Source organism: Trachurus japonicus, chromosome 12, assembly GCF_045865225.1.
Source record: "Trachurus japonicus isolate A0001 chromosome 12, Traja_1.0".
In the NCBI taxonomy this organism is placed as follows: Eukaryota; Metazoa; Chordata; class Actinopteri; order Carangiformes; family Carangidae; genus Trachurus; species Trachurus japonicus.
The window spans coordinates 11,655,787-11,680,064 of NC_140918.1; the positions used below are offsets into that span (position 1 = coordinate 11,655,787).

Sequence of the window (24,278 nt, forward strand, 5' to 3'; positions counted from 1 at the left end):
AATACATAACCACTGCTGTCCTTTAATTTGATCACAATCTAATTTACCCCCCCCCCCCCTCTTCTCTCTCCTCCTCTCCAGCTCTTTATCTCCAGTCATGTCCCCTTTTCTCTACTACTATTCAACTCACCCTTCATCCTCATTTTGAATTATTTCCCCTCATCTTAACCTTCATGCACCCTCTCCACCGATGGCATCCAGTGTGGAAATATTGGTGTTGAGATCTGTGGGCTACTCCCTCAGCCAAGGCGAAGTGGAATCAATACCTTAAAGAATAAATTAAAATGAATGGACAGCTGAACCCATTGCGAGAGAGAGAGAGAGAGAAATGGAGAGAGAAAGAAAGAGAGAGGGGATGGGAGGGTGGGAGGAGGAGGGGGGGGAATTACCTACTGTAAAACGTTATGGTCAGATCAAGTAAAACAAACAATATGGAAACAATACCATCCCCATCTATTTAAATTATTTATACCCAACACAAAAACATGGTGGGTTTTGCATTTCCTCCCTCACGTGAATTCCAGTTGGCATCTATTCAGAACCAAGGACAGCTCCAGGTTGCGCCTGAGCGCTGCGTCAGGACGCGTCTTCTCGGCTGGAGAGCTGAGAAGCTCATAAACCTCAGAGCAGCGCAGCAACCTGAGGAGGAGCTCTGCTGCCTGCACAGCTATACAGTCTGCCTTTCTGTCATTTTCTGCTTATTTCAATTCACTATAGATTTTTGGGCAAAAAAAAAAAAGTGGGAGTGCACTCGGAGCATTTTGGATCTGGAGATGACTTTACGGGACATCCTCGGGGAATTAAGTTAAAAATGTCTGAGGAATTGGTCGACACTGGTTACGAGGGCTCAGCAGAAGAAGTAGTCTACGCTGCCTCCTTCAACTTCAGCTGTGTTTTCAACACGACCAACCGCTCCTCGGGCGACTACTTCCACCGGTCAGACTTGGACAAAACTGATGTCGTGGGAGACGGAGCCGCTGTTGTGAGGATCACCATCTCCATCATTTACTCTCTGGTTTGCGCGCTGGGTCTGGTTGGGAACTTACTGGTCCTGTATCTGATGAAGTCGAAACAAGTGTGGAAAAAATCCTCCATCAACCTTTTTGTCACTAGTTTGGCGGTGACTGACTTCCAGTTCGTGCTGACTCTGCCCTTCTGGGCGGTGGAAAACGCGCTGGACTTCACTTGGCTGTTCGGCAAAGCCATGTGTAAGATAGTGTCTTATGTGACGGCTATGAACATGTACGCCAGCGTGTTTTTCCTCACGGCCATGAGCGTGGCGAGGTACTGGTCCCTCGCCTCTGCGCTCAAGGGCAGACGGCGGCGCACGCACTGCTGCTCCGCGCGCTGCATCACCGTCTTCATCTGGTTCGCCGCTGTCTCCGCCGCGCTGCCGCACGCAGTTTTCTCCACGACCGTCACGGTCTCCAACGAGGACCTGTGCCTCGTGAAGTTTCCCGAGACGAACGGCACCGCGCAGTTTTGGCTGGGGCTGTATCACTCTCAGAAAGTGCTGCTGGGGTTCGTGGTGCCTCTGGGCATCATCTCCGCCTGCTACCTGCTCCTTCTGCGCTTCATCACCTCCAAAAACATCAACACCTCCAGCGCCAAGCGACGCGCCAAGGTCACCAAGTCTGTCACCATCGTGGTCCTGTCCTTTTTCCTCTGCTGGCTGCCCAACCAGGCGCTGACAGCCTGGGGCATCCTCATCAAACTCAACGTGGTTCACTTCAGTTACGAGTACTACACCACGCAGGTGTACGTCTTCCCCGTGTCCGTGTGCCTGGCGCACTCCAACAGCTGCCTGAACCCCATCCTCTACTGCCTGATGAGGCGGGAGTTCAGAAAAGCGCTGAAAAAACTCTTCTGGCGGATGACTTCTCCGACCATGACCACCATCAGGCCGATCACAGCCTCCACCAAGCCGGAGATGTACGATCAGGGGGGGGTTCCGGTGCCCAGCGCGCCCGCGGAGCCCGCGATGGTGTTTTATCCTCCCGGGGCGGTTATGTACAATGACAGGAGAGAACTGCCACAAAACAGCACTTGAAGCACTGAGGGACAGATTTTAATCCTTCGTTAGTTGTTATTTCTATGCATTTGTGTTAAGTGAACTGTTTCTTATCGCGCAGTTGTCAGGAGAACAAACAGGGCGAGAGAAGAAGCTCAAACGGGAAATGACCATCGACCACTTCACGATACATTTCAGGGCAGGAACAGGACTTTTACTCCTGTGATTTAGAAAGAAGACACTGAATGTGCCAGCGTCAATGTGCCAATGTCTTTCTCTGTTTTCAGGGAAATTCAGGCTGAGAATGTGTTATCTACACTCAGGTGGACGGTCCTTTCATTTCATTCATTCAGGTTTTAAGCCACAGAAATTGGTGCACGAGTTCCACACAGGGCGGTGGACCAATTTTAAACATCGAAATTATGAAAGAAAAAGAAATAGTTGGACTGATGCTTCAAATATGTTTGGTGTTAAAAAAAACTTTGTTTACATCAGATTATTAATATTATGATAGAAACTTTCTGTTGTGCATTCAAACATTCATTACCCAGAGAACATAACTGGTGTTGACATGGTATTAAGGACCAAAAAACGTGTTTTTTTGGGGGGCGGGTTGAATAAAGTAAGAAAGATGTGACAAATATGTTGTTGTTTTTTATCTTTAAACAGTTACAGCTTTTAAATGTTGTGTAACTTTCACTGACATCACATTGAAAGAGAGCAAACATGTTTTACACATCCAGCTGTGAAGGAAAAGACAGACTGGAAGAAGAAGACGATAGTGTCTCACTGGTGATGACTCAATGAGATTCACTATGTTCGGATGATGATTCTTGTCTCAGGGACTTTGTGTGGAGAGGTGCATAAGAAATTCATGAGTTCTGTGTCGTAAATATTGTAAATAATCTGATCAGTGGCCAATATTGCTGTTATTGATCAGCTCAACCTGGGCTGAACTGGGTGAAACTGACATGTGGGCCGTCCTGGTCACATGCTGAACATCAGCTGATGAAACATCACATCTGTGTTCATTAAATGGTCTTTTTGGAAGCATTTAAACAGTGTGTGCTGTCTTTTCTTTCCTTTGAAGCATCTGACAGTGGGTTTGGATGTGTAAAAGCATCAGACACTGACATGAATATATATATAGGCTATATATATATATATATATATATATATATATATATCAAACCTGACATACATAAAATAAACTTCTATTAATTTACTTTGTCATAATTTATGCAGAGCTAGATGAATTAATTCACCCTGCGATTATTTTAGACTAATTTCAAAAGGCTATTAATTTTTAATTTGTTTACTTTCGCCACCTATTAAAAAATTTAATGAGGGGAACTTGTCATTAAAACAACCTTCATCTCAACATATTTTAATTTTTGTGATATTTTCCATTAAAACTAAAAAAAGAGAAAAGAGTACAAGTTTATACTTTTATGTCAGAGCGAGTACGACTCATCACTTAGTGGACTTTGTTTTTGGACAAATTTAATTGGTAGAAATTTGAATAACTCCTAATTACCAGAAACAACATGAGCCCAGGCTTCAATGATTCATTCAAATAACTCTTAAGAAGACTTACTAAATGGCAAAATTTGGCACAATTAAAGAATAAGGCTGTGTGTTTTGTATTATTTGTGCTGGCAAGAAGTAAAATTAAGCACTTAAGCTGCAGGAACCAGTTCCATGTGCAGGGAGTCAGAGGAGTAAGTCACATGGGTAAACCACTTGCTTCATTTATTCGAGACCATGTGCGAGAATATCATCAGTGACTTGCTTTTTAAATCACCACACTCACTACTTCCCTCCAAATATGAGCTTGTAACAGAACAGCAGTTCAGTGTGAAAGATGGCTGACCAGTGCAGATAGTTGGACAGCTTTTTTGGGGCTTAGGGTGCTTTATTTTGCTCAAGGGAACTCTGAAGTAAGCAGCAAATAGATTTCACAGAAAGTGCAGGATTTGATTCATGTGCCGAATTCAAAAGTGCCTTTTGAAATAATGATTTTAATAGTCTAAAGAAACTCTTTTTGTTCATATACTTCCAGCTGCTGCCTCAAAGGTCTCTGTGTGTGTTTGTGGGTTAGACAAAACAATAACAGAAACCATACATGCATATCTGCCAGACGAGCCCATAGGAGTCTGCAATCAGCAGCTTGAGATAAACACTGTATAGATTTTTATTTTTATTTCAAACAGCTGAGAGCAACGGGAATCATTTTACATGCACAGCAACAGGCTAATGTAAATAATTAGAAATAAATAGCCATTGGCCCAGAAGACTTGGGTATCAAAGTGGTGCACCAGAGCAATCTGTTGTGTGAATATATAATCTGGTGGTACACACAACATGAATCAGTTTAACACACACAAAAGAGCATTTCCTGTGGTAGTGGAGGGAAAATGACATCAATCACAATCATGATTAGAAATTCAAATGTGCTCCTCAAGAGATAATCTCCAATGATCTCCTCAGGCACTGGAGCAAAGTCTTTGAAGTGTTTCAAATGTCTAGTAAACAGATTTTCAAAGTTATTTAGTTGTTTTGTGAACCTATACAGCACTTTAGCTTACATTTGAAAACATGTATGAATGTTCACAATCACAGCGATGAACACGTGAAATCTGTGAAACACTACAGTAGCTTCAGAGACAGCAGCCGCCTTCTGTAGATGTCAGTGCAGGAGAGGAAGTATAGGCTTTTGAAAAGTGAGTGAGTCACTGATCTTTCTCTGCATGACAATACCCTGGAGGCAGGAACAGAGACATAATCAGGGCCAGAGGAGGACAACTTCTGCTCCTCCTCATGACTCAGTGAAAAAAAGTCAGACATGGCTGACAATGGATGGCAGCACCCATGGGTTACCACACATTAGTCACTCTTCTACTCTTTTCACTCCCTGCCAATAGCTAAATCAGCCAGGCTGGTTTACTGAGCAGTGGCAGGATTTTGACTAGTTTGATAAGTTTCTAGATTCCCTTCAGATATGTCTAAAGACATGGAGGGGGGGAAAAAAACATTATGCTGCTTTGAATAATTCTTTTTTACACACAGAAAAGTTTTACTAACTCGTTAAAAATATGTTATACAACATAAAGTCTATGGATATTTTTCCCTTCTGTTTAATATATTTTACTAATCACTCATTCTTTACTATAGATTTTTGTTTTGTTGTTCTGCATTTTATTTATTGCGTCTAATATAATCATCAGCCTGTTTACATTTTATTTATTTAACATATCCTTCAAAATTAAAGGTGTTATCGTCACTATATCACTGCTTTTGTTTTGTATGTTATTATATTTATATTATATAATATTTTCTTATTGCCTATTTGTGGCCACCGAGAGCTTGTGCTCATTTCTGTATTCATTATTTTTATGTTTGTGTTGTCTTTGTTATAATATGTATGTAGATCGTTGATTGTTGTTCTGCTCTGTTTTTTGTCCGTGATATACAGTATGTTAAGACCCCTTGAAAACAAGAGGATTCCTCTCAAGTGGTTTATCCTAGTCAATCAAATTTTGAATTAATGAATAATTGCTTATTGCGACACATTAGACTCAAGTGTCCACTCGACACTCACAGGCCTGCACAATCTGCTTTGTGGGTCTTCACATTTGTTGTTAAGTCACAGAATCATCCTTGTGCATGTGCGTGGGGGTGATGGTGAGACACTCTAACTCAATCATGTTTGTCATATTTGCCACATAGTCGATGTATAAAAGATGCTAATTTCTAGGTCCCAGTCAAAATGTTTTGGCTCCACCGCTGCTGCACAGCACCGAGCTGTCAATCAAATCAGACACTGAAGTAACATCATAGGAAACATCAGAATCAGAGGTTTTAAGCTTATAATAAAGAATCTTTATTTATTAAAACAACACCATTTAAAATACTTTTATATGAGCAGAATCATTCCACGTATCTGATGAAGAGAGCGATGAAGATGCAGCCGAACAGAGACATGGTGGAGGCCGAGAGGACCACCACGATTACACTTCCTACCACGTTGACCAGAGCGCCGAGCCCCGCACCCACGATGATCTGAGCCAGCTGGACCATGCAGGTGAGCGCCGCGCAGTCCACCCCGGTGCCTCGCGGACTTTGATTGCCTCCTCCCAGCTTAATGAGTTCCTGGAAGCACAATGGTGGTGGTGTACGGGAGCAGGAAAACAAAAGGAGAAGGAAATCTGATGTCATCAATTTACTTCATTACCTGGAAATGTGTATGACAGAAAGCAATCATCACTTGAGTAAACAGGTTCAGCTCTGGGAAAATATTAAGGGGCAACCTCATATATCTGTTGGGGTTTTTTTTCCATTGTCTCCTCAGGCATCTCAGCCATTTCATCAGCAGCTCACCTGATTCACCTTATTATGGTATTGACAGAGGATGCCAGTAGACATCACAACAGCGACTCAAGGAAAAGTGTTTTCTGCTAAATTATTGATTTTTCAACCACCCCCTAACTATATTGCAATATATTATTCATTACATCTACAATATATGAAGAGAAAAATAGATGATCAAGTCTGCAGGAATATTATTACACCAGCTTTCAAATGAGTGGGAGTCATTTTTGACTGTGTGTTTTTTGTTCATTCAGCAAAAAAGAAAAGTTATCTTGTATCAAGAGACATTTAACCATCTTCCTTCTCATCATTTTTGCACTTCACACACTTTCTCAAAAGCCAGGGACAGAATTATGATCTCCAAACAAGTGGAGTGGACATCAATGACAAATCTATGCTGCCAAAAATGCTGTGTTATCAAGAGCAGCCTGTTAGTGCTGTGCTGCCAATGTCTGGGGTCGACTATGCAGGTCTAAAGGGAGCCAAGAGGACCATAGCTTTTTTAAATATAATATTTTACTGAAGATTACCCTGATGGAACCATCAATTAAATAAAATGGCACCAAAAAACAAAGCACTTTAGACCAGTTTGCACTGTTCTGATGGACCAGACAGGCATAATAAGAGTATGGAGTGAGTGCTGTTTCAAGTTTGATTATTGGAAATCTGTCCATGATAAGTTCAATGTCACAACAGAAAACAAACAATTTGACAACCTGATACACACATGCACACATGCACACACACAAATATATATATATACTTTGGTGGTGTAAGTTTCCTTTATGCACAGGAATGTATTGTCATTTTTAAAATGACTCTTTGATAAAGGCACAATAATGAGCCTATTACTCTGTGATGTATTGATCTTGCCCACTGTACAGTACATACATACATATAGTAAGTAAGTAACAAGTGTAGTAAAGTTTCTTATTGCTAGCCTGCAGCACAAAGCAGTGCACACTTAGTGCTGTAATGTGACGGCTGTAACATTTAGCTGCACAACAAGCCCCCAGGAGTTCCAGGAAAGCAGCACTGATACTAGGTACAATAAAGCAAATTGATTGAAAACAAAACTAAACCAATTTAAGACATTAAGTTTCATTTACTTGTCACAAGAATTACTTCTAAGTTTTAAAGGAACAATTACAATCGTCTGCTGTGGCTCTGGAGTTGGGGGGTTTCTCAGAGCTACCTCAGCGTCCCATGACAGAAAACGTCCTGTTGTTTTAAATGGTTTTTCAGTCTGCTGATGATTATTTCGTCTTTGTTATTTTATTGTTTTGTTTCATCATGGGAACCAGTTTTAAATTGTTTTCAATCTCCAGATGATTATTTACTTTTTCTTGTTTCATAGTTTTTTCTGTAAAATTGTGAAAAACTTTCCTTTTAATTTTCCCACTAGGCCGAGTTAGTATCTTCATTTGTCTTGTTCAGGTGAGCTACAACAAAGAAATGGTTCTGGTGCTCACACTGAAGAAACACATGTGGTAACAGAAATAGATAAGGTCAAGGGCTACAGAGTTTCTTTGTTTATATGCATGTGTTGAGATTTTTTTTTTTTTTTCGCGCATATGTTGACAAATTGACTGAAGACCTTTTCTGAATGTATTTTCTTAAGTCACCCTGCATTGAGCTCTCAAGGCAACCGTATACAGATTGATTTAAAACTGTTCAATGACTGACATTTACATTTGAATGGCTGTATTAAAAAATGACAAAGAGTCACTGGGTGAACCCACGGTTATAAACCCAGCGTCACTCTTTGTTGGTGGAAAGTTGAAGGTTCCCTGTGGAGGTTTTGATGCCTTGGAGCAGCATCTCTGTTCTGTTTGTCCCGTGCGCACACACACACACGCACACACACACACACGCACACACACACACACACACAGGAACACGTGCACTTGCATGTGAGCAGCACAACGCACAGTCTTGCAAATGGATTCAGACTATTCCAGTGATCTACAGGGATTATAAATACTAATTTACTTTGAAATGTTTCATGAGGACAGAAAAACATAACGTGGACAGTTGTTTTTTTCTTCTCTTTTCTATATAAACTTTAATTTCCTGTATTATGCTGCTGGTGCCTGAAAAAACTGTGCCTGTGCAAATCCCCCCTTGGGGATAAAGTGTTTTGCATTGAGTTGAACTGAACTGAATCATATTCAATACATTTGTTAGATCTCAAGGATGGACAAACTGAGTGTGGGTTGAGTACTAATGATGCAAATGTAACTTTTGTTTGTCATCAATGAAACTCCACGTAGCACCTTTCAATTAAATGCAAATATTTGGCTTTGAAAATGAAATAAAAGCTACATCCTAATCCTTTTTTACTTTTTGGTTGCAAACATCCCATCTCTCTCTCTCTCTCTCTTTTTTTCTTTGATCTCAACCTTGAAAACATGTCTACTGTGAGTGAGTCCAGTACCTCCTCTTCCCGTTGATACTCCGCTATCAGGTTGAATGGGATGGTGTAGAGTGTGCTGGACATGACGCCGAACACACTGCAGAGGATGAGAGTGGCGATGATGTTGGGGAAGAGGCCTATCAGGCTGGTGCCCATACCGAACACAAAGTAGCCCATGAAGTATAATCCCTTCAAGCCGATGTATGGGAGAAGGAAACGCTGCACATCTGAAAGTACACACACACACACACACACAAGTGATAACAAGTCACAGAGGAGATGAGTTTAATGTGCAAATCACAGCAAACACGATCCGTGTTGATTCAGGGTTGAGCATCGTTTCACAGCTACAAAGATGTTGACATAAGCATCTGAAAAGTCTCTGCAGTACACATCAGATTTGCTCCAGCTGACTGGACATTTGACCGCAAAGTCGCGCTCCCTGAATGAAAAGCTGAGCAGCCAGACTATAAATAGAGCCACTCTCATACAGTACTCCTCCACAGTTACCATGCCAAGCCATTATTACTTGGCTGAACTTTGCTTTTCATGTAGAACATTACTTCTCCCCCTTTTTTAAAATTGTAATGTCACCACGATGTTGTGACAGAACCTTCTGTTTGAACTGTAGTGCACAGATTAGCGTGCCTGTGTTTGCTAATGAATGGCTGATGTTTGTAATCCCATTGCAAAAGAGAAAGGAGTGCTAATTGCCTGCTGCGACCTGTCAAGACTGTTATTCACAGAGGAGCTAATGATACAACCGCAGGACGTGCTGATGTTAATGGATAGTACCTGCTATAATGAATGTACAAATGAACACACATATACACACACAAACTCTCTTTGTTGCTGTCACTCACACAGACACACATCTCTAGCTATGGTGTAGCAGGTACAGTACAAACACAAGGCGCTTACAAGAAAAACACAAGCAATTAGCCACAGCAGCAGTTTCTTGTGTGTCCATGGTTTCCGTGCAACCAGCTACTTTGATAGGGGAGACCACCCGGGATGGTTATAACATTTTTAACACTTCTCTCTATATCTCTTTTAAGCCAGAGCATTCACAATGTGAGACAAACTAGTTACACGTGTCTGCTGTTAAATGGCTGTTAGCTGTTTTCTCTGCAACACAAACAGAAAATGCATAGTTTAGTCTCAAACACAAGGAGTGAAGTGTTACAATTCACCCCATAGTCTGGGTTAGTTGTAACATTATTGAATAAGTATTGTGACATAAACTTGATATTGAAATTTCAAGCCATAGTTGGATCCTAACCTTAACCTCAACCCTTTCATCTTTGCCTTTCAAGACCTAGGCAAACTGAAGTTCAAAGAAAACATACGTAAATGCAATTAAAACTTGGGTTGGAGTAGGTTAACATACTAAACTGCTGTTACAACTCACCCAGACCCTTGTAGCCATGAACTACAGTAGCTTACCTTACAGCTAACAACTAAAACATTAGCACTAACAATTTGCATGAAAGATACCTACATAGACACAAAGTTTGATGAGTTTACAGTAAAGTTAGAGCAGGCAATGCTATCACAAAAATAAATGGAGGGGAAAAAATACTTTCTTACTTTAAAATGAGTTTTTTCCTTCTAAAATTGGCTGTCAGCCACAGGGTGCTACTTTTTCACATATGGAAGGATTAAACTGAGCATAGACAGAGTGAATCAATTGACCCATGTTACAACCATCCCCAGTCTCCCCTATAGATGATTCCCTAAAAAAAGCCTTATGTTGTTACTCTGGAGCTCATTTCTCCCTTATTAAGCATTTGTGCTGCATTTTACACAAACAAGGGGGAGTAGCCACAAAACACAGGCAGTTTGTCAAACTGTGGACTGATGAATATCTAATCTCCCAGACATGACTCTGCAACCAATTTGGCCGAGAAGGATTACAAAGTTAAAAAGACCTCTTTTTTTTTTTTGCAAGTCATGGTTTACATCAGCAGAGATTTCTTGTGAACTCAAAATGTTTGAGTTTTTTTCTTCTTCTTATGAATCAAAGTTACTGTGAGCCCGTGCCTCCCATCTCGCTTCATTGATTGGACTCCAGTTTTGATAAGCCCTGACTCTAATTAGCTTTTTCTGATGCTGACAACCAAGGAGTTTACATTCAATTTTTCAAGCTTTTTTTTTAATAATTTTGACCACATTTCACACATTCCCAGGCAAATTATCATTATTATTTAGTTTCAAAGGCATTCTTACTTACAGGAGTAAAGAGCAGAGGACACAGCGTTGATGCACAGACCCCAGCAGCCCACTTCTACCCCTCGCTCATATGTGGCGTAAGCTGTAGAGTTGTGATCTGCATATGGATTCCCCCTGTATACAATCTGCAAAAGAAAGAAATTTTTTTTGTAAAATACACAGAAGTTTACACAGGGGAGAAACAGTGGTAAGGATTTTTAATACCGATGTGATTCACAATGTAATTTGGTTCCCACTGGTACTTTGATGAGGGGAACAAAGGAGTAACAAGTGGAGGAGGGAGAAATTAATTAAACTCTTCAGTATTTTTTGTAATTACTGGGTACTTAGCGGGGTAACAGTCCTGGAAATTAACATTTCTTTGTAATGTAAAATGCATGCTGTTGTTTCACACATGGATAAACCGGCAGATGTGGATCAAACGTGGCCAATCTTTAATGATTAAGCACACACTGTAGTTTGTCCACAGACTTCTGTTCTGTTTCCCAGCACTGTGCCCTAGTCTTTAGAAAAATACTTTATGTTATCATGTGTAATATGATAATAAATAAATATCATATAATATATAACAAAGATCTATCATCTTCTCAAATATCTTGTTTACCAAAATCTTCTACATCAGGAGGAACTGATATTCATTGGTACAGGAAATTAAACAGTGAACCACAGGCTATATTGTTAAATGTTGCCAAAACACAGAAAAACCATGAAAGCCGAGCAGATCCAAGCACACAGTCTCCTTAATGCAGATATCAAATGTTGGCCAACCTCTTTAGTACATGCTTTCATCTTTCCCGTCCTATAAAAAGAGGCAAATTCCCCTTTAACCCAGCAGGGAGCCACTGCCTATACATTTCTTATCCCTGATAATAACAATGTCTGCACTTTTATATTACACGTTGGCGCACAGGCTCTTATTGAACCGTGGCAGTGGGTAGTGCGTCATGGTGGGAAGTGCATCCTTTGATCAGCATGCACCACTGTGAAACTGAAAGCCATTCATCATTATTACATATGCCAACAGAAGATTACACACAACAGACTCTTCTCGCACCCTCACCCTCCATCTGCCCCCACACAAACAAGGATTAATGGAGCTTGTTGTGCTCGTTTCTGGTCATTTTGTCACTTTGCCTCATTTGACATTGAGTCATGCGTAGAGCTAAATATAATGGTTAATGTCATTATCTGATAGTTGGCTCACTGATAAATGGTTTCTTGTGTGAAATATGGGAAAATATTTTCCAGGATGAATTACTAATTGCCAATTTGGAGCAAATATTGAGAAATAACCCTGAAGATATTCCATTTACAATAATAGAAGGCTATGGTTAACTTCCATCCATTGTCTGTAATGCATTGTCAATCACAGGGCTAACCCACTTATAGAGAAGAACAACACACACACACTCACATTCACATACGGGCAATTAGAGTGACCAATCAACTTATTATGCATGTCTTTGGACTGTGGGAGGAAGCAGGAGAGCCGACGCAGGCACAGGGAGAACATGCTAACTCCACTCCAAAGGCTCAGAGCCCAGGAATCACACCCTTAAAATTACTGTTGAGAAGAGGAGAATTTTTGTAATCCCATATATATGTGACATGTTGCAAAATGTCCAATTTCTAAACACAAAGGACTCCTTTGATATTTTAGGCTGTTCGATTTTTATTTATGCTGCCAAGCAGATCTAAAGCTTGGTATCTAACAAGACGTATCTCATTAGCCCTGGCAAATTACGTCAGCAACACAGAGCAGTGCAGTTCAGTGGCACTAATGACTGTAATTCACTTCAAATGTGTAACAGTGCCTGAAAAACAAGCATTGATTAGGAGTTGTGTGCAGCTCTGGAACGAGCACGGAGAAGAATTAAGACCTTAAAACAAATAGGGGTCATATTTTTTTCTTTAGGGGACTTTTTTTGAAATGCACATGGAGTCCAGCTCCACATGCACAGTGTCCACATCAACAACCACCAACATATCAATATACCTGTCCCATGAAATCGGTGAAGAAGAGCATATTGCAGAGGAAAGCCGTCCATCCCAGCAGATGACTGACACACAGGCAGCGGTAGTGGCCTGGCATGTTGATGATAGCTTTCATCATCGACCTGAATGTCATCCTCTTCTGGGCCTGCAGACACACACAGACATCACAGACATCAATGCTAAAGCATCCGCACTGACAGGATGTAAAAAAAAAAAACATAAAACAGCTTTTCCTCTGATAATACTCATTACTCTCTTGGTATCTCATTGCTAGTGGCACTTAAGCCCTCGACTGATGACAGTTCAAAAGATCCAACAATAAAAAAAATGGGATTGAAGGGGTTCAACACATAAAGATATCAGAGGACTTGCATTAATGACTTCACTCAGGGGTTGAAGACCCAAGATGAAAAAAGATTAAAAGGGCAAACTTGAAAAGGAGAAAGGAAACAACAGACCTCTTCAAAATAATCAATCACATTCACATCCGTATGACTATTCAGATTCACAGATCATCACAAGAGCATTAAATGAAGAGCATGGGCTGTCTCTGATGATACAAGTTATTCTGACAGATTGTTCTCGTCCTCATCAAAACATATTAAACAACACGTCGTAAGAAATTCACTCAGCAGGAACAGAGTGTTGATTGATGATGATTAATTGTTGTTTATTGAATAGAAAATTAATTCATCAGCGTTCACTCTCTCCGCCTCGGTGCGTGTTGCAAGAAATTGTGTGTCCAATTTAAATCTTATTCTTTTAAAAGAAAAAAAAAACAGATACAGAAGGTTGTATGAAGAGTTTCCTGTGAAAAGTGAAGCTGGATTAACCATTTGAACCTGAATGCCATATCTCTCGACACATGCTTCAAAAATGGAGCTTCTTATTTTGGGACGAGCCGGCGGCACAGCTCGAGGGATGGTGGTTAATGTCGGTCAGTCCATCACTTTGGTCTGGACTGAAATAGCTCAACAACTTTTAGTTGATCTTCAGTGAAATCGCTCCCAGAAGATGAATCGCAATGACTCTTTGGGATTTTTTTTGTTGAGTCAATTGAAATGAACTTGTCACTCAGCTCTCTTTTGTCAATTATTACACAACTATCTGCGGGACTTGACTGTCATCCTGATGATACTGTTTGAAAATGTATCTCTATGACAGGTTTTTGAACAAACCTCATAAAAAATGTTAAATTCAACTTTCAATTTTTAATTTTCAGCACTGCAACTATTGTATTATAACAATATTTTGTGCCATAAAAACTTGCAGTTGTTGTAACAGGTCCCATTTGTAGTGTTGTAATTTTCATCATCATTTTGTTACATAGAGATGCAGGATAACTTCAAGGTCCTGTCACTGAATGAACACACAGACTCTGCTTCATCCAATTAGGGTATCGAAATCCACCCTGCTCCGAAAGCTGCACTATCAAATGGAAATCTAGATCATTAAAAATAAAATAAAATAAAATCCCCTTGAAGTCTGGAGGAAAATGTCAAAGATCATCTTCAGCAACATCATCATCGTTGTTATTATCATGGTCATCATCTCTCTGAAGGCCAGATTTTAAAGTAGCTACTACTGTACAGCTTCCATATACTTTGAAACACAGTATATATAATCAATATCACTACACAAAGCCTTGGACATTCTGTTCACTTGTTATACCTTCCATCTCCACTTACCAAGGACGTTTTCTACAGAATCGTAACTCCAATACATCATGACTACAATACAATACATGTCCATTTGCCTCTTCTGTGCTACTCTCTGTGACCATGTGGGTTTAAAAGCTCATTGAAAAATTTCCAAATCACAAACCTCTTTGTTTGGCTGCTTGGCACTGGAGGTCACTGAGTTGGCCTCACCTAGGGCAGAGAACGACCTGGGCCTGAGGTCCGTGACGGACCCTCGGACTACAATAGGGGCGGACTCTTTAGGCAGAGATCCGTAACCGTTGCTGTTGGATCCCAGAAGGCGAAGGGCGCTGGAAGGGGAAAGGTCAGCGGCGTAGGGGTCCTCCTTGCCCAGAGGCTGCTCTGGAATACTGAAGAGATGCACGGTGAGGAAGACGCCCCAGGTCAGCGCCGAGAAGAAGAAGATGACCTGGTACTCGGAGCCCAGCAGCTGGCCCATGAATGAATGACCCCAGTCCATCGCTCCCACCAGGTAACCGAAGGCTCCACCCAGACCTGCACATCCCAGAGGTGAACATCAAAACACTGCACAGATAGAAATGTTACCGTATATGGTTTTAAAGAATAACAACCCCTCCTCTCTCTCTCTCAGTAGGAGAAAAACAAGGGGAGACTCTTTGAGAATAAAGGAAAACAACGCTGCAGGCCCCACCAAACAAGCTGCTGAACTCCATCTGATCCACACTAATGCATCTTGGCTTCATCCGACCAGATGACATTAGGGATGTCACGATTATAGATTTTCTTGGTATAATTATTGTCAGAGAAATAATCACGGTATTACGATTATCACGATTATTATGCATCAATACATTTCACAACACTATGAATGTGTAAAATCAAATATAGTCAAAATATAATTACATTAGTAATCTCTTAATATAGGACCAGCTATTAATCCCCCGGGGGAAGTGTTTGAAATATTTATGTCATTAATTGTCATCTATACCAAATGTTTAAGTTAATTTTAATATTTTTTTTAAATTACAAATGACACGCTAACATTTACAATTCCTACCAATTCAGCGTTACGTTAAAATGGACCAGTATCTGTGCATTTACCTTTACTTTGGCGCACATCTGCCGATATGGTTCTGACATAATCTTTTTCGGAAAGTGACGGTATTTAGGAATCTTTACGATCAATTAATTGTGGCGTTTAATACCACGATTAATTGTGAAAACAAGTAATCGTGACATCCCTAGATGACATGCTGCCAACCCTGATCTGATACTGACTTTTGGACATCATGGAGGATTGACAGTGTTGTACTGTCACACTGTCTGATCAGTCAGAAAAAATTAAATTAGATTATCCTTATGCCAAATCAAAAGTACTTAGGTTTTTAGGGCAAAGTTGTGTAAATGGTGAACTGTGCGTGGCATTGTTTTTTCCAAGGACAACCGCGGCAGCTTTTGTTAGCAGCAGTATGGCGCCTGCTGTAGCTCCTGATCATGTGGCACCATGGTGCATTAGACACAACTCTGGCCAAAGCTGGGAAAGCTGCTGTGATCACAGGTTCTTTTCTAAGTCTGTTCACGCAGTTAGTCTCAATAGGAAATCACATGATGTAATCACTGAGGTCGATCTAACCTGTTGTTTTTCCAATTATCCCAATACCCTACTATTTTGGGACGGTTTCTTTTGTGTTGTTAAAATTGATTCAATGATCTCTGTCAACAAATTTACACTAAGTAAATTCAATATCCAGCCAGAGGATGTGTCCCATCAGGAATTTGGACCGGGCTGGTTTGTCACAAGCTCTCTGATTTCTCTCAGGGAGAAAACAAGTCTGTCTCCCTCTCTCTGTGTGTGTCTCTCTCTGATCTCAGTGGTTTTCATTACCAACAAAGCCTCATCTCCCGACTATAAAAGGAGAGTTGAATGCAAACGCCTGACAGCTCCAAGTAAGGTGAGGAACCAATTTCATACGTGTCACAACATGGACAGATGGACACAAACCCTCATTCAGTCTTCACAGCTTCACATCCTGCTGCTGCCTGCTGCTGAGCACATACAGTACAAGAACAAGACTCTTTGTGAGTCTGCAACACAATGAGTCTGACAGCAATAACGTCTCTTGAGGGAGAAATGCATGTAATAAAAGCGATGCATGACAACACACGCACATACAATATACACGGTGGTACTGTACAGTGGTTAGCACTGTCACCTCACAGCAGAAAGTTTCTGGGTTCAATCTCAGAGTCTGAGGACTTCCTGTGTGGAGTTTGCATGTTCTCCAGCTTCCACCCACAGTCTGATGACATGGGCTAGGTTGACTGGCAACTCTAAATTGCCTGTGGGTGTGAATGTGAGTGTCTGAGGTTGTTTGTCTCTATATGTCAGCCCTGTGATAGACCGACGACCCGACTGGGGTGTAACCGCCCTCGCGCCCTGTGTCAGCTGAGATCGGCTCCAGCTCCTCTGTGACCTGTCGTGGAGAAACAGTCTCGCTAATGGATGTATAGAACGGCCGACTCCCGATGGAAGACAAGCAGCCCTGTTCTGTTGGGTCGTCACAAATGGAGGCTATTTTTCTACATTTCATCCAGTGGCAGGCGAAGTAATAACCACTTCAGGAGTCACGCTCCACTCTGAACATTGCTGTTTGTGAGCTGCATCAAACACTCACCATCTCTTGATTTAAGATCCGTCTACACTTTTCCTTGTGTGATGTTTATGTCAGACAAAGTGTGTAGCTACCTCTGAGGCCGTGCAGTAACTCTGAACTCTTTATTATTGCCGTGCCAACACATCAGAGCAAAACACTCCCACACAGAGGGACTAAAGGGAGATTTGTTTTCAGCAAGTGGCAGTTTGGATAAACAAGGTTATCAGTTCAACTGATGTGGTCTCAAATTGCAGCAGGAAAAATTATTTTCTGCACAGCCACGGTCAGAGTTATTTACATATTTATGGAAATAACTTAACAACATACTTCAAGAATGACACAGAATAGAATAGAATAGAATAGTATTTGTTGCCATTGTACACAAATTGGACGTCTAAATTGGTGAGGCACGCCCTCCCCACCCCTCAGTGCACTTAAAACTAGATAATAAATAATGAATAATGAATAAAAATGAGAAAATCAAGAATAGGGACACACACATATTGCACTGTTAATGAATAATGTGAAAATGTCCAAACAATCAAGTATCAGTGGGGGATGCTCTTATGTGTTTAAGAGTCTAATTGACATCTTTACTATGGATATGAGTTCACAGCCGAGCTAGCAGGTCTGGGATCAAGATACATGAGCTAAATGCTAATATTAATCACATGATCACAACCACAAGTGGATGTTTAGCAGGTGCAATGTTAACACTGGCCACTGTCTTAGTCTTAGCCTAGTGAAGAGTGGCTCTCAGCTTGAATGCACACTTTTGAACTGAACTTCACAGAATCGTCTTGCAGGGATTTATTCATAAACCAAAGTACTGGTCTGATAGCGCCACTGGAAAACGAGATCACTAAGGCCATTAGACTTTATCCTGAGGAGATAATGAGACAAATGTCACGACAATCTGTCCAGAAGCTGTTAAGACGTCTCAATCTGTGCCTAGTAGTGGGAGTAGATGAAAAGCCTTAAGCATTCATCATCTGTGCCTGTGCTATATTTTGTGGAAATCCATTTGAAATATTTCCATCTGTGCCAAAGTGGTACTCTGGCAGCAAACTGCCAGATTATGCAAGTGGAAACGCTCGAGTACACGAATCACAGGAGAAACACACAACAATTCTCCTTCCTCCCTCCTCTTCAGAAAACTTCCCTCACATACCAGCGGTGGCAGCGGCGTCTAAAGAGTCATGTGCCTGGCCTCTGTCTCTCTCAGCCCAGACCCATGACTGCAGCACATGACTAGCTCAGGGCTGGATTACTGTCTGACTAGCATGCTCACACCACCCGGTGCCTGCTGACAGCTGAGTGCACCCGCTATTGTAAACATCATCCTGCCCACGAGCAGCACATGAAGAAATATTTTCTTGGTTTCGTATATTTTTAGGAATTTCTCAAGAGACTCACTTGGAACTTATTTGATGATGTTACGGTGGCTCAGAGGCGGAGTTTAAAAGGATAATATCAAAATATGAGGTTTCCTACTAATTATGCAATCCTCAGCTTTGCATAGCATAAATGCCAAAGCAAATACATAGTTAGTTTTACTTGTATATATAGGTATAAAGGAGGCTGATTTGGCATCTTGTTGTTGCACGATGAAGCAGGGTGCGGGTGGGGTTCAAGAAGCTTTTAAATGTATCCATAAGTAGCCATCTCAAAATCTCTTCAACAACAAGGTCTGCAATTACACAGGATGTCACAAATGCATCTGCAGATTGTTCAGCTCATCCAGGCTACATTTGGTGCTCTTGATATACCCTTCAAACAAGTATGAAGAGGCAGGTTTCTATTCATAAGTTCTACCCGAGGAGAACCCTCTCTGCATCTAAACTTTAATGACTCACAGTATAAGTGGAGACACATCATCCGGATGCGGCCAATGCATTGACACAAACCAGCCGAAACATTTTAACAAGGAGAACACAAGCTTGGAGAGGCGACCAAACGCCCCTCCGAGATGTTGCACTTGGCCCTGAAACAAGTGGCTCATGTTCAGAAAAGCTCCGTATATGAAAGAGCGAGCTAAATTTACAGAGTGTAATTCCCTCAGACGCTCATTATAAAAGAAAGTATTTGGTTGCACTTTGTTATCCATAAGCTTATAAAACCAAGGGGAAGGATATTTTTCACATTGGGCCACTGTATTGGTGAGAATCCATGAAACAGTTCAGTTCTTTCATCTTACATGTATTGGCTGCAAAACTAAAGAAATGGAGCAGATGCAAAAAGCTTGGCAGTTGAGGGAAACTTTATTCCCATACACGCATCATTTCATCATCTCGTCAATGATACATTAATATTTATTAAAGTAGGTTTAAGAAAGAGCCTGCTGACCACAGTATTCAGTAGCAGGACTAATATTCTATCTCCATCTGATTTTTTTTTTTTTTTTTTACCCTTTTTTACTCCAGTTAAACAAATGAGATTTAACATGAGATTTCACATTGTGAACTGTAAAAGTGCAGAAAGGCTGAGCTAAGCAAATATGTTCAGCATGCAAATGTGAGAACGACATTAATATTGTATTTAACTGCTGAAACAAATGAATCATCGCACAATCTCCAACTATTCCTCCAAGTGCCTCTCATCACGGACGTGCATCTGTCCACGGTCTCTGTGGACATGTGGGCAACACACAGACTTCAGCACCAGTCATGGAAATCTAAACACGTTCCTCAGCCTGTGCCGTCTCTACCCACCAGTGTACTCACACCACAGGAAAATCCACTTCAGCACATTAGCATGTTTTATGAGAGAAGCTCAGCTAGATAATACCCACAAGGCACACTGTATGTCTCAGCAAACAAAAAAAAAGTGATGCTGCTTAATTCAAAGCACATCCATCAAGATACACATTAGAAAACATCCACCAAGGACAAATTTAGGACAGAAAAAGGCACAACATGAATATTTAACAGCGACAGAAACAGCAATGTGTGTGTGTTACAAACCTGTGAGTAGTGCATGGTAGTGCAGACCTCGTTCCTTGTCTTGATATGAACACACATCAAACAGATAGGCCTTGATGGGCCCGTCGATGAAGTCAGCAGCGAAGTCGAACAGCACGACTCCGACCATCACCACCACTATGGCCCATATACTCTTCAGTGACCTGTCACTGACCAAGGCTGCGGAAAACACAACACAACACCCCATCTCTTATCAAGCACAGCGGCAAACAATTTAAATTATAATATGATGTTGGTACCCCCTCATTACTTCATTAATTGTGTTGAACTTAAGAGTCACATTTGTTAATATAATCTGAATACAGATCCATGAAGCCCGGAGGAAAATCTGTCTGACAGGTAATAATTATCATATAAAAACGGACTTGTGACTTGAATATTGTGTCAAGTGCTTTGTGGTCTCTTCAGACAGAATTGGAGGATGTAATTACAACATAATAAAATGGATTTAATTATTTTAAGCTAGGGAGTATATCAAGCAAAAAAAAAGAGAAGAAGAAGGGCAATGTACAAATCTATTCAAAGCTTAAAAATAGGTAGAAAAGCTCATCGAGTTATGGGTGATGGGTGAAGTGACCTATTTCTGGCCATTCGACAAAAAGGAAAAGACAATTTAGAAACTCAAGGGCAACTCATGAACACTGAGAGGTTGTTCTTGTTCTTCTTTGCTCAGGCTTTTTTTTGACAAGGTGTTGAATTATGTGGCATTTACTACAACCCTGAGAAAGACTGGGTTGTAATCAGCTTATCCAGCGTACGTCAGAAGAAAGAAACACTTTACAGTCCATTTATTGATTATAGCAAAGCCCAGAGCGGTCCTGATAGAAACTCGAGTAACAATCAGAGTTTTCAAGAAAGAAAACGTAGCTTTTAAACACGCTGATTGCTGATTTTCTTTGGACCAGATCTGAAACGAGGACCCGTACTGCTTTATTTTTCCTTGTATAAATATGGTATTCATTATAAATGACCTCAGTCTAGCACATAAGACATTCACTCAAACTTTGTATGGTCACTAAAATCTGTAACTGTCTGTTAAAACTACATTTTTGCAGCATTTCTTCTCACGTCCAGTTATTTCCCTGATTATCTTCCAGTCGTGATTGAGGATGATTATGACTCAAAGTCTGCAGGGTCAACATATCTCACTGAACTCTTGGAGCTGCTCAGTTGGTAAAATTACAGCAGCTCATGTGCAGAGAGTAGCGCTCTTTACTCAACTTTATCTCTCTATTTTATGTACTAAAGGTCACAAATTCCTTTGTGCAGAGATCTTCTCGTGATGCTTCCTGCCTGGAGCTCGGCGCATAGTGGTGAATTGACTAAATGTCATCAGCAGTTTCCGACTTCAAACTAAACGTCCAATGAGATTTTCTCAGTTGAGGCCTCGTCATCAGTCTGTGCCAGTGGGCATCGACGCAGAGCAGCGCCGGCGAGTCACACGTTCAACTTCAGTCACAAGTTTAAGGTAGTGAGCTTTCTCAGGAGATTACACGTGTAAGATTAATTTTTCTTTCTGCAGATACTGATGCAGGTCAGAGGGTCCGATCAGATGAGCTGAAAAAGCAGGTGTAAGCTGATGTTCTGTAATAGACGGTACAGAGAGGTAGTGATAGAAAGATCAATATAAAACCGCTGTATGTTCACCTTGAGGTTTGCAAGAAAACTCACAATTGTTCTTCTGTATTCCCAGAAATGAGCACACATAAAACTGAGATCAAAGTACTGTCAAATTTCCACAGAATGTTCTACAACATTTCTGTTTCTTTGAGATGTAAAACACTGATTATTCATTCCCTCTTATTCCGTCTAAATCAAAGGCACAGGCGCCACCATAACAAGAACGCACTCTCCAACATGACAAGATTAAAATTGTAACAGCACCTCCCACTTTTCTCTGTGTCTTGCTCTTGAAGTCTCTCTTCTATTACCTCCAATCCCCCTCCACTTAATACTGCTCACCTGAAATCACAGCATCTCCATTGAGGAACAGAGTGAGGCCCACCATCATGAGGATGCCCAAGGCCAGGATGTAAGGTCTTCGCCGGCCCCACGTCGACCGGCAGTAGTCGCTGGCCGAGCCGATGACCGGCTGCAGCAGGAAGCCCAGGATGGGGCTGAGCAGCCACACCAAGCTGTACATGCTGCGAGGAAGGCCCACGCTCAGGAGCACCGGTGTGACGAACGCTGCCTCCACGGCGTAGCAAAATTCCCTTCCAAACATGACCAGCCCGTGGAGGATGAGGCGGCCCCGAGAGCGCCTGGGGGGCTCCACTGCCCCGAACACAGCGCTGTCCACACTGTCCATGTAGTCCTCTTTGGACCCGTTGTAATCTGTTGGGTGTTGGTGCAAGGAGGTGCTAATGTGCTTGCCAGGCTCTGGGAGCCGGCAGGCTTGGGGCCTGACTGATTGGTCCTCTGATAAAAGGGTCATGGTTGAGAGAGAGAGAGAAAAAAGGGGGAGGAAAGAGGGGATGAAGGGGAGAGAGGGAGAAGGAAAGAGGGAGAATGAGAAGGGAGTGAAGAGGTAGATAAACAGAGACAAAAGGCAGAGAGGTTGGCAGTGTCGCCCTCAGTCAGTCGGCCAGGTGATGGATAAATGGCCGGGTGCCCAGTCCTTGCACCGGTGCGCTCAGCTTGGGCTAATCCTCCTCTCTACTGCATAGCTGAGCAATGAGTCCACGATCGAGCCACGCAGCTTTACCTCACATGAGAAGATCTGCCTCCTGGTCTGAGCAGAGGAGAGTTGGGTTCAATGAAGAAGAAGAGGAGGAGAGGGGAGGAGAGAGAGAGAGAAGTGGGTGTACTCAAGAGATTACTGTCTTCACTCTACAGTAGTAAAGGCCCGGGGCAGCTCATGGGAGTGAGTGTGTGTGCGTGTGAGGAATTACATGCATGTGAGAGTGCATGTGTGCCATGAAGAGGGTTATTTACTGCTCTGTTTTCACAGCCGCTAATGATTAACCAGTGATATTCATTAGTTTTCACAGGGGGGCTTCTGATCAGTTCTTTAATCAATCCACATCTTTGGTTTATGACTCAGTATCTTCAAAACTTAATACATTCAACAGCTCATTAGCTTGTTAGCATTTGGCTCACGGCACCGCTATGTCTTAAATACAGTGTTACAGAGCAGCTATTAAGCCTCTAGACTTTTAGTCTTGATTTGTCACTAATAATAATTATGATCCAGATGTCCCTGTCCAGTCTCCACAGCTGCCTTGTGACTGGTTAAAGCTAATTAATTGACTGTTTAGTACAGTACATGGAAATTCTTACAAATAAAATTAAACTCGACAAGAATATAGAGCGATCAGTAAAACTTTTGTGTTTGTGTGTGTGTGTGTCAGAGAGAGAGAGGTGGTGTTTGTGTGTGTGATTGACTGTGATCCCCTACTCTCATGTGGTTTTGTAACAGGAAACAGCTTCTTGTGTAGATCTGAGTCTTCAGGGCTCCAGGGAGGAGAGACAGCCCTCATTGATAAAGTTAAAAGATTGGCTGAGCTGGTGAGTTTGTTGCTCACTGCCTCTCGTTATTTATTGCATGTGTCATCAGATCATCATGTGCTGCAGCCTGAACTTTTTGTTTTTATAGTCAGAGAGAGAGAAGCCATGGGGATGTTGAATTTAAAGCACTTTGCAGCAGAAGAAATTACAAATAAAAGAAAATAAAAAAGTTATTTTGACAGGAATGGCAAAAACTTTAAGATAAGAGGATACCTACCTTTATGAACCATGAATATAGAGAAATGGAGAACGAACAGACAGGAGGGAAACTTCTGTGGAAGCTGTGTAGATCAAGAGTCTGATGCAGATGTGTGAACTCCAAGTCCACACCCACAGACCTGCAGAGCAAAGGCAGCCGTAAGCAGGGGGTCGGTTACAATACGACATCAGGATCTTTCTGCCAGCCTGTGTTAAGAACCATGCTGCATTATTGGTCTTAAAGGGATAGTT

General features: G+C 41.5%; 2 protein-coding genes across 2 annotated transcripts; one reads left to right on the plus strand and one right to left on the minus strand.

Moving 5' to 3' along the window:
- The first annotated feature begins 801 nt into the window (after window positions 1–801).
- On the plus strand, window positions 802–2,383 carry rxfp3 (relaxin family peptide receptor 3). The gene has a single exon (XM_085792404.1). The coding sequence runs from the start codon at window positions 812–814 to the stop codon at window positions 2,048–2,050; it is 1,239 nt and encodes a 412-aa protein (XP_085648530.1). The 5' UTR covers window positions 802–811; the 3' UTR covers window positions 2,051–2,383.
- A 3,495-nt stretch (window positions 2,384–5,878) lies between these two features.
- slc45a2 (solute carrier family 45 member 2) lies at window positions 5,879–23,058 on the minus strand. Its single transcript, XM_085793154.1, has 7 exons — window positions 22,284–23,058; window positions 20,304–20,480; window positions 14,850–15,220; window positions 13,027–13,170; window positions 11,032–11,155; window positions 8,820–9,025; window positions 5,879–6,163 (listed from the first exon to the last, which is right to left on the minus strand). Exons 1-7 carry the CDS (start codon window positions 22,753–22,755, stop codon window positions 5,942–5,944), a joined length of 1,716 nt encoding a protein of 571 aa, XP_085649280.1. The 5' UTR covers window positions 22,756–23,058; the 3' UTR covers window positions 5,879–5,941.
- Between the last annotated feature and the right edge of the window lie 1,220 nt (window positions 23,059–24,278).

Coding starts and splice junctions, on each gene's coding strand:
- rxfp3 (XM_085792404.1), top strand. CDS start 812: ATGTCTGAGGAATTGGTCGACACTGGTTACGAGGGCTCAGCAGAAGAA.
- slc45a2 (XM_085793154.1), bottom strand. CDS start 22,755: ATGACCCTTTTATCAGAGGACCAATCAGTCAGGCCCCAAGCCTGCCGG. Junction 20,481..22,283: donor TGGAGATGCTGTGATTTCAG/GTGAGCAGTATT, acceptor TGTTTTCCGCAG/CCTTGGTCAGTGACAGGTCA. Junction 15,221..20,303: donor CTACCATGCACTACTCACAG/GTTTGTAACACA, acceptor TGGGATGTGCAG/GTCTGGGTGGAGCCTTCGGT.